The sequence below is a fragment of the Simochromis diagramma genome, unplaced genomic scaffold (assembly GCF_900408965.1).
Source record: "Simochromis diagramma unplaced genomic scaffold, fSimDia1.1 OVJJ01000381.1, whole genome shotgun sequence".
Classification (NCBI taxonomy): Eukaryota; Metazoa; Chordata; class Actinopteri; order Cichliformes; family Cichlidae; genus Simochromis; species Simochromis diagramma.
Window position 1 is genome coordinate 225,338 of NW_024386737.1, and position 12,715 is coordinate 238,052.

Here is a 12,715-nt window from a genome sequence, read left to right on the forward strand (position 1 = left end):
ATTTAGAACCATCAATATGTGAACTGTGAATATACATATATGATTGGGTAAATCAGCTATTTATTTTTGATTGAGGACTGAGTTGAAAAACAACTTACACAGATCTGTGTCCAGTCTATTTATTATGTGCACCACACAATAAAAGAGGTCAGTTCACAGTAAATTATACATTACAGCTGAAACTACATTCAAACAATGCACGAATCACAGTTTCAGGATAAAACAAAGCTTTCTCTTTTTGCCTTTGACAATTTGTTAATATTAATACAACAAATCATCTGCAAAACCTTTTAGCCAAATAAAAGTCATGGGACAGTTAAGATTCTGTGATACGTCTGAGGGAATTGAATTTCATGTCATTACTGCCGACTCCTTTGAAGTCTCTGTACTCTCCTGGCTTCAGAAAAAACATCCGGCCCTCATAATTTGGTTGTTCAAACATCAACCAGTAGCCCTCCATCACCTTGCAGGACTGCATGCTCGACATGTGATAGTTATCCTGGATGGAGTTGCAGTCATCTGTCAGTTCGTGCATCTGGCCTTCAAAGTTTGGTCTTTCATAGATCCTCATATTAAAAAGTCCCTTGTGCTGTAAAAGTTATAAAAAGTATATAGTTTAAAGGAATGAAATCATAGTTTTGCAGTTCAAAACAAATGTACCCAGCTAATGCTAATGCAGAGGTACCGAAAAATTGCTTTAGGCCTGGAAAGGAAATGGGAATAAGCTATATGCTAACTTTGTTGCTGTGTCACGTGGGAATCTTAAAAGTAGTTCTGGAAAGTTGTCTTGTTTTGAAAAATGTAAGTCCTTAAGCTCTTGCTAGGTAGCATGCTAACAGGTAGCAGATCTTATAGGCTAGATCTATAAGATCTATACATAAAACAGCTTTGATACGAAATGTTCATTCATGACTAATAAGTGTAACAAAAACAATCAATTTTTTAGCTCAAGTTTAGACTGTTTGGTTACTTTATGCACTTTTTCTATGGTTTTAAGGACTGTGGTAGGCTACATTCACATTTGTGGCAAATTGCTTTATAGAAACATAAATTATGTTTCTGGAAAGAGAGATAAAAAAAGAGATAAAAATGCGTGATAGAAGCTATATGCTGGACATATATAGAACACATATCCTCTGCTTCAGACAACGAAGTTGAACTTCTCATCTAATGGGTTACACATGAATTCAACAAACTGATCCTTTACATTGCTGACTGTCCTCGTCTTTACAAATGATTATATTATATTTACCGCAGGGACAATGCGGCAGGACTGAATGCAGTCGTTGAAGCCAAAGGTATTCGTGCATTCGGGATATTCTCCCCTGGTCAGGAGGTACTGCTGGCCCATGAAGTCGGGCTGGTTATAGACTATGAATGTCCCGCTCTCCACCCTGCAGGAGTTGCATTGGCTCAAGTGAGAGGCAATCTCAGAGCAGTCGCTGACGCACTCAAAAGAGCGGCCTTGGAAGTTACTCTCCTCGAAGAAGATGATCTAGAGAAAAAGACACAAATTGTGTTTGTGTGAGACTATTTCCAGAGAGAGTGTTCAGAGTGTCTGAGATTATCGTAAGAGTAAGTCATATCAGACAGTGCTGCACGGCAGAAGTTACAGAATAAAAATACTATTGAGTTTGACACAGTATATATAGAGTTCAATGTCCTACACCAGCTGCTGCAGGGATCTGTACCCTGCATTACCTTTCCACTCATGGTCGCACGATTTGATTTCTGTTGTTTTTCTCACTGGCGCGCTGCCTTTTATGCATCATGTGACATCCAAAGAATCTGCCTCAATTGTACGGAATGACTGAGTCAGCTCATCAGTATGGAAGTCTCTACTGTACTACACATCAAACTGTGAACACTGCAATTACTGAGATTTAACTTGTGCAGATTTAATGGCGGCAAAGCAAACATCTTTTTCATTATAGGACACATTTATATTTGTAGAGCATTGAATAATAGTGTTTAAAGATGAAAAAAAGCTTTGATTTTCGGATAAATATACAATATTTGAAAGACGAAATGGTGCAGTTCTCAACTCACTTGACGCTGCATTTTTTAATTTCTTTTTTTTCCACACCATAAACAGGACAGACTTTGCATTTAGTTTTATGGCAAGACTGAAACAATAGAATCCATCCACTCTTTTAACTGCCTATTCAATCCAGGGTGACTGTTCACTGAAAGTGTGAGCACTTATGCAAAAGCAGAGATTTTGATAGGTCGCTGGTCTGGAGCATTCAGGTGTGTGTTAACACAATGCCACCGTTTCCCAGGAGTGGACCCAAATTCACCCCCAGGTCAGACCGTGCAGTGCTCAGAGAAACTGCAAAAAGCCAAGCAGCTACATCTCAGACTCTACAGGCTTCGGTTAGCATGTCAAATGTTAAAGTTCAATTAGACAAACGCTGAACAAGTATGGCTCAAGCATCTCCCAAAGTGGAAATGTTTAAGCCATAATGCACACATGTGACAAAAACCAAACATAGCATATCAGCACAAACATCTCAAACCAACAGTCAAGGTTTGGGTGTTTTGCAGCTACAGGAACTGGCCAACTTGCAGTCACTGAATTAAAAGCATTTCAGTCAAAGGTGAGCTCATGTGTCTGACAGCTAAAACTGTCAAAGTTCATTAGCCTTCATGTATTAACAGTGCATATGCACAGGTGTGAGTGTAAATCATCAGTGATTTATCAGGACTGAACCTTTTTAATTTAAATATCTGGTATTTTTTATCTAATTTTACCTTTATTAAAAATAATGTCTATCATTACTGGATGCATCTCTTACCCTTGTATTTCTTAGCTTTATCTGACTGATGTTGGCAAATCTTTTTTTTTTTTTTTTTGTCTCTGCAACTGACAGCTCACATGCTCACGTGCTCTCCCTCCTCCTCCTTTCTTCTTATTTTTCTTGTAAATTATTTTGTCTTTATTCATGTTAACTTTGAATCCAAAGGTTTTTCATTTTTTCATTGTTGTATGTTTTCACTTGAGCCACGTTGACTGTCTCAGGGAAACAATCATCACCATCCCTGCTATTTCAACCCAAACCCAATGTTTTTCTATTTATTCATAAATGATCATCACTCCTATGGAAACACTTTGGAAAGATTTCCCATTTCTGTATTACTCATTGGACCTCTGAACCATTGGACCATTGGACACTAATATTTTAGGTTTCTCTCCCTTCCCTCCTACATCATAGTCACCACTCTCTTCACTTCATCTCCAGGTAAACTCATAGTCACCAGTGCATATGTGTCCTAAATCTGACAGTAATTTTACATGGAAACTCTTTTTTGCACAGGATTTAACATATTAGTACACGAGGACCAGCGATCTGAAGCACACCCCTAAATGTACAAAGGAATGACTGAAAAAGAAAAGAATGCAGGTGTTGCAAGACCCAAAGTTCAGACCTTAACCTGATGAAAATGTTGTGGTGTGACACTGAGAGAACGATGCGTAACCAAATGCATAAACAAAGGAACTAAAGCAACACTTAAAAGAAGAGTGGGCCACAATTCCTCCACAATGATGCCAGAGACTGATAAAGTCATACATTAAATAATTACTTCAAGTTATTGCCGCTGAATCATGGGGTGTACTTCATTTTTAAAACGATTGTATAGAGTCCAATGGAACGTTTATTTTTCTCATGGCTGTAATAATATTTTGATTGATATGTTGATTATAGCCAATACGGAGCATTAAAGTAGCTCGGTGATGCTGTGATGTGCTGTATTACAAATGGCGTTTACATTAGACCATCATGGTCATTTTTATATGTTATCTTTGTGTCCACGTCAATTATCTATAACTGAGATAACAACAGAGCAACAGCGGCGCTTTGCTACATAAGTATTTAAGTAGAAACTGTTTAAGTGATGATGCTGAATCGAGGGATCCAACCTCTAACTCAGGGGTGATGAACTCCAGGCCTCGAGGGCCGGTGTCCTGCAGGTTTTAGATGTGTCCTTGATCCATCACAGCTGATTTAAATGACTAAATTACCTCCTCAACAGGTCCTGAAGTTCTCCAGAGGCCTGGTAATGAACTAATCATTTGATTCAGGTGTGTTGACCCAGGGTGAGATCTAAAACCTGCAGGACACCAGCCCTCGAGGCCTGGAGTTCGACACCCCTGCTCTAACACAGCTGGTGTGAAAGTTGTGATGGCATTTAGTATTTTGTTGAATGTGCACAAATGCCAGGGGAAATAGTCCTGATTAAGGCTGTAAGGTTATGATAAACTTAGAAGTTTATCTTAAAGTATATAAAGCATGACGTTTGCATCTTTGACTCCACACATGAAGCGAAAGAGATACTTCAAAAATATTTCATTTTTTTTATTTTTCTCCCAGAGTTTCTTGTGAACGGACAGACAATCAGCACATTTCCATGATGCGTCTGATGGAGCTGATTTTCATTATGTTGCTCACTCCCATGTCTCTGAGGTTCCTGTACTCTCCTGGCCTCACGTACATCATGCGCCCTCTGAAATTGGGCTGTTCGAACATCAGCCAGTGGCCGTCCAGCACGTTGCAGGACTGGCAGTCAGACATATAAAATTGTTCCTGGAGGGACTCGCAGTCATCCATCAGCTCGTGCATCTGGCCTCCAAAGTTCTCTCTTTCATAGATCCTCATCCTGAACTGTCCCCTGTGCTAATGGAGCGGGGGGAAAAGACACGAATCATGAGAAATGCAGTCTGTCCCAGGTCCAGCTGACCTAGCAGCTACCTCTTTGGACTTTGGAGTGTCTGTGCAATCCCCACATGAAATGGTACAGACCATCTACAACCACCAAAATGTCTTACCATGGGGATCATGCGACAGGAGCGAACGGTATCCATCATCGTCATGCCTCCCATGCGCTGGAAATCAGAGTACTCTCCTCTCCTCAAGAAGACCTGATTACCCATGAAGTTGGGGTGGTCGTACACCACAAAGCACCCACTGTCCACTCTGCAGGAGTTGCAGCGGTTCAGGTGCATGTGGATGTCGGAGCAGTCACTGCTGCACTCATAGGAGCGACCCTGGAAGTTCCTCTCCTCATAAAAAATGATCTGCAAAAAATAAACAGGAAAGAGGTGGTAAGCTGACAGCGCCACAGAGTGGTGATTTAATATTTGGATGGACTTGCTTTGCATTTCTAACCCTCTTGCGATGTTTCCACAAGTCTTAATTGTTCAGTATTGTCAGATTTTTCTTTATCACTATACAAGCAAATGAGAAGTATTACCCTGCCCATGGTGACGGTTTGGTTTTTTTCCAACTGATGCCAACCCGTGCCACTTTTATATACAGTATGAGCCCGAGACCACCTTCCTCACCTTTGTGTGAAACATCCTGACTCATCATGAGGTTCACGTGGCACAGCATTCACATTTCACAGTATACCTCAATAGAGTTTGTTTAATACTGTTATTGTTACCACAACATTCAGTCTCATGTACAGATCTGATGTTCATACTACATAGATTTTTACAGAAGAGAGATGAATGCAATAGTAGAAGTTGCTGGAAGGGAGCATAAATCCCAAATTTCTATCACAATACCTATTTGCAGAATCGGACATACAGTCTGCCACGCTATAGTGCTGCTGTGCCACAATATAGAGTGATGACTCAAAGGTTTCAGCACAAGCTGTGCAATGTATAAAAAGGGAAAAGGGTCGATGTTGATGAGATGTATCTGAGATAACCATGACCATGGGGAGGGTAAGTGAAACTTAGCCAATAACAGTAGGAAGTTTTAAAGTTAAACTTCACGAGTTCATAATAACAAATATGCAAAATAGCTGTTTACAGGTTGCTTATTTACATATACTTCACTTGTTTTTCTCTTTTGCAGATCATTTTCTATGAAGACCGGAACTTCCAGGGTCGCTCCTATGAAACCAGCAGTGACTGCCCAGAGCTGACGTCCTACCTTAGCAGGTGTAACTCCTGCAGGGTGGAGAGTGGCCTCTTCATGGTCTATGAGAAGTCCAACTTCATGGGCCATCAGATGCTGGTGAGGAGAGGAGAATACCCAGACAACCAGCGCCTGATGGGAATGAGCATGAGCGACTGCATAAGATCCAGTCGCATAATCCCCACGGTAGGTGGATGACATTGAGCTGCATTCGGGGCCCAGCCACAACAGAAAGGACAAGACAGAGACCTTTTAAATATGTAGATGTAGAAGGCCAGTGACAATAAAAGCTAAAAAGAAACAGCCATCTGGTCAACATTTGTCTGAGCACAAAGGCTGCCCTCCTGCATGCAGGAGAAAAATTGTAATTAATTGTGAAATATATTGAAATAAAAATTGAGCCTAGCTGTTCAGTCCTATCTTTCTGCATGTATAATATTTTAAATTTAGGATTCGCTCACTAGAAGTCATCCATATCTCCCAGCCTTCTTTAACCATCCTGCTCAGGTGTAATCACCTGTCCTAAATGAAAGAGAACAAAACCTCCAGATCCCATGGATGTGGCGATATAAAGTGAAGCAGCAAAAGTTTTCATAAACGTGGAAGAAGATGAATGGAGGGAAACATTAATGCTATTTATCCATTTATGCTAATTTTATATTTAATTTTTTTTAATAATATTGCTACTTTATGTTGTCCAAGATGTAGTTTTAGATTTACATTCTCAGCTAAAGATAAGTTTTATAGACTCACAGGCCACAGTCATCCTGCTTCTTCATCCACAGCACCGAGGCCCCTTCCGAATGAGGATCTACGAGAGGGAGAACTTCGGAGGCCAGATGTACGAGCTGAGCGACGACTGCGACAACATAATGGATCGTTTTCACATGTCTGACTGTCAGTCCTGCAACGTGATGGACGGTCACTGGCTGATGTTCGAGCAGCCCGGCTTCAGAGGCAGGATGCTGTACCTCAGGCCAGGAGAGTACAGGAACCTCAGAGAGATGGGGAGCAACATCACAAAGTTCAGCTCCATCAGGCGCATTATGGACTCCTGTTAACTCAAAATCACACACTCCAAATGTACTGTCAATAATAATAAAGCAAGCTGAAATCCCATCCAGACACACCCCTGGTTTTTCTAATGTAAATACTGATAAGTCAAAATTCAGTTGTAAGTAATATGTTAGAAAGTTTCGAAGATTAACTGCATTTACAGATGCTTCAAAGTTCTGTATTTGAGAGAGGATTTGCTATTAGGAAATACATCCCAAACAGAAATAATGAGGAATTCTGAATACTGAGAGAGTTCGGTTTTATTTTATCAGTAAATTTCAGAACTAGAAGCTCATAAGACTTCTATTTGTATCTAAAACTCAAAGACTTTAGGAAGAAGGGAAACTGTAAAGCATAAGTAAGTGAAGTTTATTTATATAGCACTATTCACAGACATAAAAGTCACAATGTGCTGTGTATAAATTAAAAGACGATATGAACAGAGAACTGTGTTGAAACAATCAAAAGATGTGAAAGTGTAGTGGGTTTGTAATGAGCAAACCATGCTGAATGCCAAACAAGAACAAACAAAACTTCCCCCCAAGCTTATATATAAGCTTGGGGGGAAGTTTTGTTCGTTTTCAGTCTTGGTATACAGTCTTGTTCTTGTTCTTGTTGTCAGTCTTGTTCTCAGTCTTGGTATACCAAGACTGAGAACCCAAGAGGAAGAAAAATAAAAAACAATCCAAGGAGATAAAATCAAAAGGACTCATTCGGTGGACTTTTAAGGATTCACCTCTTTATTTTTAGACGGTTTAGGAAAAGAAAGATGAAGGACATCAGTTGTTTGAAAAGGTTGTCACCCTCTTTTATGCCCGTGTGATCCATTAAGTGTGTGCCTTAAAACTGAAGCACTTGGAGTAAATAGAAAGTAGAAACAATATGAGGCATAAGTGCTCATATTGTGTATTTTGGAGGTGACATGGCCAAATTGGCTAAGGCCACTTGTGGAGTGCAGAGTCCCCCCCTGTGTCCATCTTAAATATTTATTGAGTAGATTGTACATTATAGTATAGTATAGTTGATCAATTTCTTGCATGTATTGATGTTTAATTACTTTAAAGCTGTTACATATATAGTCTGAAGGTTCCTAATGGACTTAACCAAATCATCACTAAATAAAAGGTCTATTGTATTTAATGAAACTAGACAGAAAGATGTAATATTCTACAGTTTCACATAATGTAAACACTCTAAATTGCACAGAACAGGTCTTAATGTATGCATTTTATATTTGCAACAGTAGTCCAAAAGACATTTTGAGTCTATCTGCATATACTTAAACCAGTAAATACTACATGAGGCAGGTTTTTGTTTCCTGTAGGATCAGAAATAGAAAATAAAAGCCTAAAAATGCCATTTTAGTTACATGTTCACATAGGTTTTTTGCAGTAATACCTCAATTTTCAATAATACCTTCAGTTTTTTGTTTTTTGTTTTAAAGGGAGTTACTATTAAACAGTGTTAAATAATTTCTGTCCCTCACAGTCTAACACTGATCCTCTGCCTTCACTGTTCCAGCATGTGTTTGATACAGAGCCATCATCAGGCCAGAACAAAGGCAAATCAAACAGCTCCAAGCTATTTTGCTGATATGTAAATCTACCTCATTTGGGTATCAAAGACTTGCCACACTCTGCACATTTTGTTTATCGTTAAATACTTTGATGGGGCTGCAGCAAAGAATGAGGTCTACAGTGCATCCAAATGGGGAAGGTAAGCTAAGACCTGTTGCGATCAGTGTGCGTTTAAAGACTCTTCCTCCTCTTGGGTTTATTAAAAGCGTACGTTTTCCACAGATCACATTTTTTGAGGAGAAGAAATTCCAGGGTCGCTGCTACAACTGCAGCAGCGACTGCGCTGACCTGCACACATACTTCAACCGCTGCAGCTCCATCCGAGTGGAGAGCGGCGTGTGGGTCATCTATGAGAAACCCAACTACAAGGGTTTCCAGTACGTCCTCAGCCCAGGGGAGTACGCCGACAACCAGCAGTGGATGGCCTTCAACGACAATGTCAAATCCTGCCGTACCGTCAAAAATGTAAGTTCCCCCCTTTTTTTCCCAAGTTCCTTCAACCACAAAATCCAACAGAGGTTTCACATAGACTGCTTCTGGAAATGTGTTTGTGCAGTCCCTGCAGGACAGCATTGTACAAGGGCACCAGTCCAGGCTGGGTGCTCACTGTTAAGCCAGCAGACTAAACAAGTAGACAATAGGAAGCACAACTGGCAGCAACTTTTAGCTTTTTCTTAAAGAAAAAAAAAATTCATATATGTAAGAAATGTAATTTCTTTCTGTTTGATGGAACATTTTAGCCTCTTTAAGCTCAATGTTTTGATTTAATCAGTCTGTGCTTTAAACCAGTCTAATTGACAGTGCAATAGCAGCCAAAGACCAGCTTTTGAAGAGATTACATAATAAAAATGTAAGCCCATGTGAGCTGATAGCCTAGAGTGAAACCCTGCACATGTATTTTTTATCTTTGGGAGGAATTTTCCAGGACTTTTCATAACACTAGCCATAAAATGGAAACGCTGCTCCAAAGTTGGCAGTGTAAATCTGCACCGAGTACACTGTGCTTCGCTTGTGTTTGCAGGTCTACGGTAGTGCGTGGAAGCTGAGGCTGTACGAGAGGCCGGACTTTGGTGGGCAGATGGTGGAGTGCTCTGATGACTGCCCATCGGTTTATGATACCTACAAGATGCGCGAGGCCTACTCCTGTGTGGTGACAGATGGTGCCTGGGTATTCTACGACCTCCCCAACTACCGTGGGCACCAGTACCTCCTGGAGCGGGGCGAGTACCGGCAGCACGGCGACTGGGGGGCATCTTCACCTGGCGTCGGCTCTTTCCGCAGGATCACAGAGTTTTGATTAACAGTCATAATCAAAAAGTGATGCACATGACAATCAATAAATGACTTATAAATGACTCAAGCAAACTGACTTTGTCCTTGTGGATTTCATCAAATGTGCCTCAAGCTCGATTTGGAAGAATGAATACATTAATAAAAACCAAGTAGAACTATTAAATCACGTTATTTTAAAGATGTGAAGACTTTTTGTGTGGCAGTTTCACAAAGTTCAGGAATCTGCAATAGACTCCTCCTTTGTTAGACCTCTGGTGTAAATACAACACTACAACTCCATGCCATGCCATATATATATGTCATGTACGTGTATGTATATAAACACATATCATATTATAAAGAAAACTATGCACTTGTATTAACGGGCTGAGCATCCTGATCTTAGTTTAAGCAGGAAATCATATCTCTCTCAGGTGGGAAAGAAGCAGGAGAACTGAGCAACTATGACAAAGTACAAAGAAACCAGTAGTTTCACTGCTGAAGGTAATTCAGTACTGATGATTTAATGTTGGATACCTTTAAATGATGAATTGTATCATTACTAGAAGGGCAATACTTAAAACATTGTTATTGTTATTTTAAGAATCTGGATCATTCTTCAGCACAACAGCGATCTTATGGTGGCAGATTTAAAGGTGAAGGTCATCGTGTGGGGAGTTCACCCTCTGGGGAGCATGAATGTTCATATAAGCTGTGGCAATCTGCTTGTTACATTTAAAAGAAAAATCTGCCTTGATGATTCAATAAAGGAAAGGAAGTTTAGCAAAATGACATTTGTTTGTGTGGAAATGACTAAGTGTGGAGTTAAGGTTCTGATTAATAACAGGGTGGGAACAGGAGATCACCTTTTGTTTGTGTTGGTTCCTTTTAAATGCAATCCTGCTTGTTTCCTAAACATTACCTAACCTTCACCACAGTGTCGTGCTGAAGACCATCACTTGTGTCCTCATGCATTGTTTCAAATGGGAGTTTTTCCCTGCATCATGAACAGTGCATGGAATCAGCTTATTTACCATGGAAAGGAACGCTAGGGGTAAATGATCGATCAAATTACTGCTTACTTGTTATAATATGGATTAGTTATAAAATGTGTATAAATATCTCCAGCAGAGTCTCTGGTGCCTTCCTGCTGTGTCACTGACTCAGCTCAAAACGTTTCATATCAAACCAACTGTCCTGCAGTGCCCTTGTTTTTGTCAGCACGCTCTGCTGCATCCAGTGGCTTTGGGATGCTTTGCACTGTGCATTTGCATTGTTTAGGGAAACAGGATTCACTGCTTCAGAACAATGTGATAAGCCTGGATAAATATTTGAATCAGTGATTGAATAATCCAGTTCACAGAAAGCAAGCCATGTGCTTAGTTTTATTGTCCTTGTTCTGTATAAAGTGAATATAGGAGGTGGCTGCTTTAACGTTTTATATCACACCAAACCTGTTGATATCGACAATGGAGAAGGTACTGTATGTTTAAGACAGGCACATGTTTGTGGCAATATGATTCATGCTTATACCGTATTTTGAGATGAATGAGTACAAAATGTGTTTGTTTTACCATAACAGCCACTTCCTAGAGTTCAGTGAGCGTAACGTTTCATCAAAACTTGTTTTCTCAGATCATCTTTTACGAGGACAAAAACTTCCAGGGTCAGTCCCACGAGTGTGACAATGATTGCAGTGACCTGCACACCTACTTCCCCCGCTGCAACTCCATCAGAGTGGAGGGAGGATTCTGGGTAGTCTATGAAAGACCAAACTACATGGGCTACCAGTACGTGCTAAGCCCAGGAGAGTATCCAGACTACCAGTATTGGCTAGGTATCAACGATTCCATCAGGTCCTGTCGAATTATTCGAAATGTAGGTGACTATATATGTGTGTGAATGGTGTATAATCAATTCACAATATAATACAGTAAGAAACCAACAATGCAGACATTCCCATTCTTTCATTTGTTCCTTCCAGGTGGGGAATTCATGGAAGCTGAAAGTTTGGGAAAAGCCAAACTTTGAAGGTCAGTCGATGGAGATGGCAGACAACTTGCCTGCCTTCCCCGAGAACTGGAAAAGCAACAATGTCCACTCTTGCAAGGTGTTCGAAGGAGCCTGGATCTTCTTTGAGCACCCAAACTACAGGGGGTGCCAGTACCTGCTTGAGAGGGGCAAATACAGGAGGTACGCTGAGTGGGGGGGCATGCAGCCCAGCGTTGGATCCATCCGCCGGGTTAAAGAGCAGTAGCCACTGACAAATCTTTGAAAAAAATAAAAACAAGGAAAATAACTAAACATGCTTAAAATAAAGTCATGATAGAAAATTAAACATTGGTTGTCATTTATTACCCATGATCCTTTTCACTCATTATCCATATTGTGTTACATTTAATCACAACATTTAAAAAAAAAATCAAATTAAAGCTTTTTTTAGACTTTAAAACTTAATATATAAATAATAAATATTGATTTAAACTGGACAAATGCAATGTTTAAATAGTGAAAGTCATTTTAAATCATAGTAAAATAACTACAAGAACTTTAGGTTAAAATTTGCACCAGTATATAAACTCACGTGCACGTTATGCATGCACTTGCATTACACAAAAGAAATATATTAGAGGTTTTTTTTATATCCAAGCTTTTTATTCATTATATAAATGAGTATATTTATTAAGAAAAACAGGAGAATACACACAAAATTTTATTATTTAATATTTATAAGATGTTGTAATGGTCAATGGTTTATATTTATAAATATTTTATATCTAACTCTAGTAGTGAATAGTGTTCAGATGGGAAGGCTGTGCATGTGACAATAAGAACAGCTATAATAATAAACAAGAGGATAAGTTACAGTTGACTGGGCAAACA

The 12,715-nt window shown here is 39.7% G+C and overlaps 5 protein-coding genes across 6 annotated transcripts; 3 read left to right on the forward strand and 2 right to left on the reverse strand.

Moving 5' to 3' along the window:
• Positions 1–48: 48 nt before the first annotated feature.
• Positions 49–1,713, reverse strand: LOC120720466 (gamma-crystallin M2-like). Its single transcript, XM_040010195.1, has 3 exons — positions 1,702–1,713; positions 1,253–1,495; positions 49–589 (listed from the first exon to the last, which is right to left on the reverse strand). Exons 1-3 carry the CDS (start codon positions 1,711–1,713, stop codon positions 317–319), a joined length of 528 nt encoding a protein of 175 aa, XP_039866129.1. The 3' UTR covers positions 49–316.
• Positions 1,714–4,320: 2,607 nt separating this feature from the next.
• Positions 4,321–5,262, reverse strand: LOC120719608 (gamma-crystallin M3-like). Its single transcript, XM_040008984.1, has 3 exons — positions 5,254–5,262; positions 4,829–5,077; positions 4,321–4,676 (listed from the first exon to the last, which is right to left on the reverse strand). The coding sequence occupies exons 1-3, from the start codon at positions 5,260–5,262 to the stop codon at positions 4,398–4,400; spliced, it is 537 nt and encodes a 178-aa protein (XP_039864918.1). The 3' UTR covers positions 4,321–4,397.
• A 426-nt stretch (positions 5,263–5,688) lies between these two features.
• Positions 5,689–7,027, forward strand: LOC120720535 (gamma-crystallin M3-like). Its single transcript, XM_040010291.1, has 3 exons — positions 5,689–5,701; positions 5,812–6,113; positions 6,713–7,027. The coding sequence occupies exons 1-3, from the start codon at positions 5,689–5,691 to the stop codon at positions 6,986–6,988; spliced, it is 591 nt and encodes a 196-aa protein (XP_039866225.1). The 3' UTR covers positions 6,989–7,027.
• Positions 7,028–8,690: 1,663 nt separating this feature from the next.
• LOC120719745 (gamma-crystallin M2-like) lies at positions 8,691–9,857 on the forward strand. 2 transcript variants are annotated; one of them, XM_040009318.1, is made up of 4 exons: positions 8,691–8,699; positions 8,783–9,025; positions 9,155–9,159; positions 9,593–9,857. In XM_040009318.1, the coding sequence occupies exons 1-4, from the start codon at positions 8,691–8,693 to the stop codon at positions 9,855–9,857; spliced, it is 522 nt and encodes a 173-aa protein (XP_039865252.1). The 2 variants fall into 2 exon arrangements, with proteins under 2 accessions (XP_039865252.1, XP_039865167.1); XM_040009233.1 differs by lacking the exon at positions 9,155–9,159 and having other exon boundaries at positions 9,582–9,857.
• A 1,523-nt stretch (positions 9,858–11,380) lies between these two features.
• On the forward strand, positions 11,381–12,131 carry LOC120719669 (gamma-crystallin S-1-like). Its single transcript, XM_040009114.1, has 3 exons — positions 11,381–11,395; positions 11,468–11,710; positions 11,817–12,131. Exons 1-3 carry the CDS (start codon positions 11,381–11,383, stop codon positions 12,087–12,089), a joined length of 531 nt encoding a protein of 176 aa, XP_039865048.1. The 3' UTR covers positions 12,090–12,131.
• Positions 12,132–12,715: the final 584 nt, after the last annotated feature.

Excerpts from the sequence above, each read along its gene's own strand:
- LOC120720466 (XM_040010195.1), bottom strand. Across the intron at positions 590-1,252 it reads CCTGCCGCATTGTCCCTGCG|CACAAGGGACTTTTTAATAT; the intron begins GTAAATATAATA and ends TAACTTTTACAG.
- LOC120719608 (XM_040008984.1), bottom strand. Across the intron at positions 4,677-4,828 it reads CCTGTCGCATGATCCCCATG|CACAGGGGACAGTTCAGGAT; the intron begins GTAAGACATTTT and ends CCGCTCCATTAG.
- LOC120720535 (XM_040010291.1), top strand. Across the intron at positions 6,114-6,712 it reads CCAGTCGCATAATCCCCACG|CACCGAGGCCCCTTCCGAAT; the intron begins GTAGGTGGATGA and ends CTTCATCCACAG.
- LOC120719745 (XM_040009233.1), top strand. Across the intron at positions 9,026-9,581 it reads CCTGCCGTACCGTCAAAAAT|GTCTACGGTAGTGCGTGGAA; the intron begins GTAAGTTCCCCC and ends TTGTGTTTGCAG.
- LOC120719669 (XM_040009114.1), top strand. Across the intron at positions 11,711-11,816 it reads CCTGTCGAATTATTCGAAAT|GTGGGGAATTCATGGAAGCT; the intron begins GTAGGTGACTAT and ends TGTTCCTTCCAG.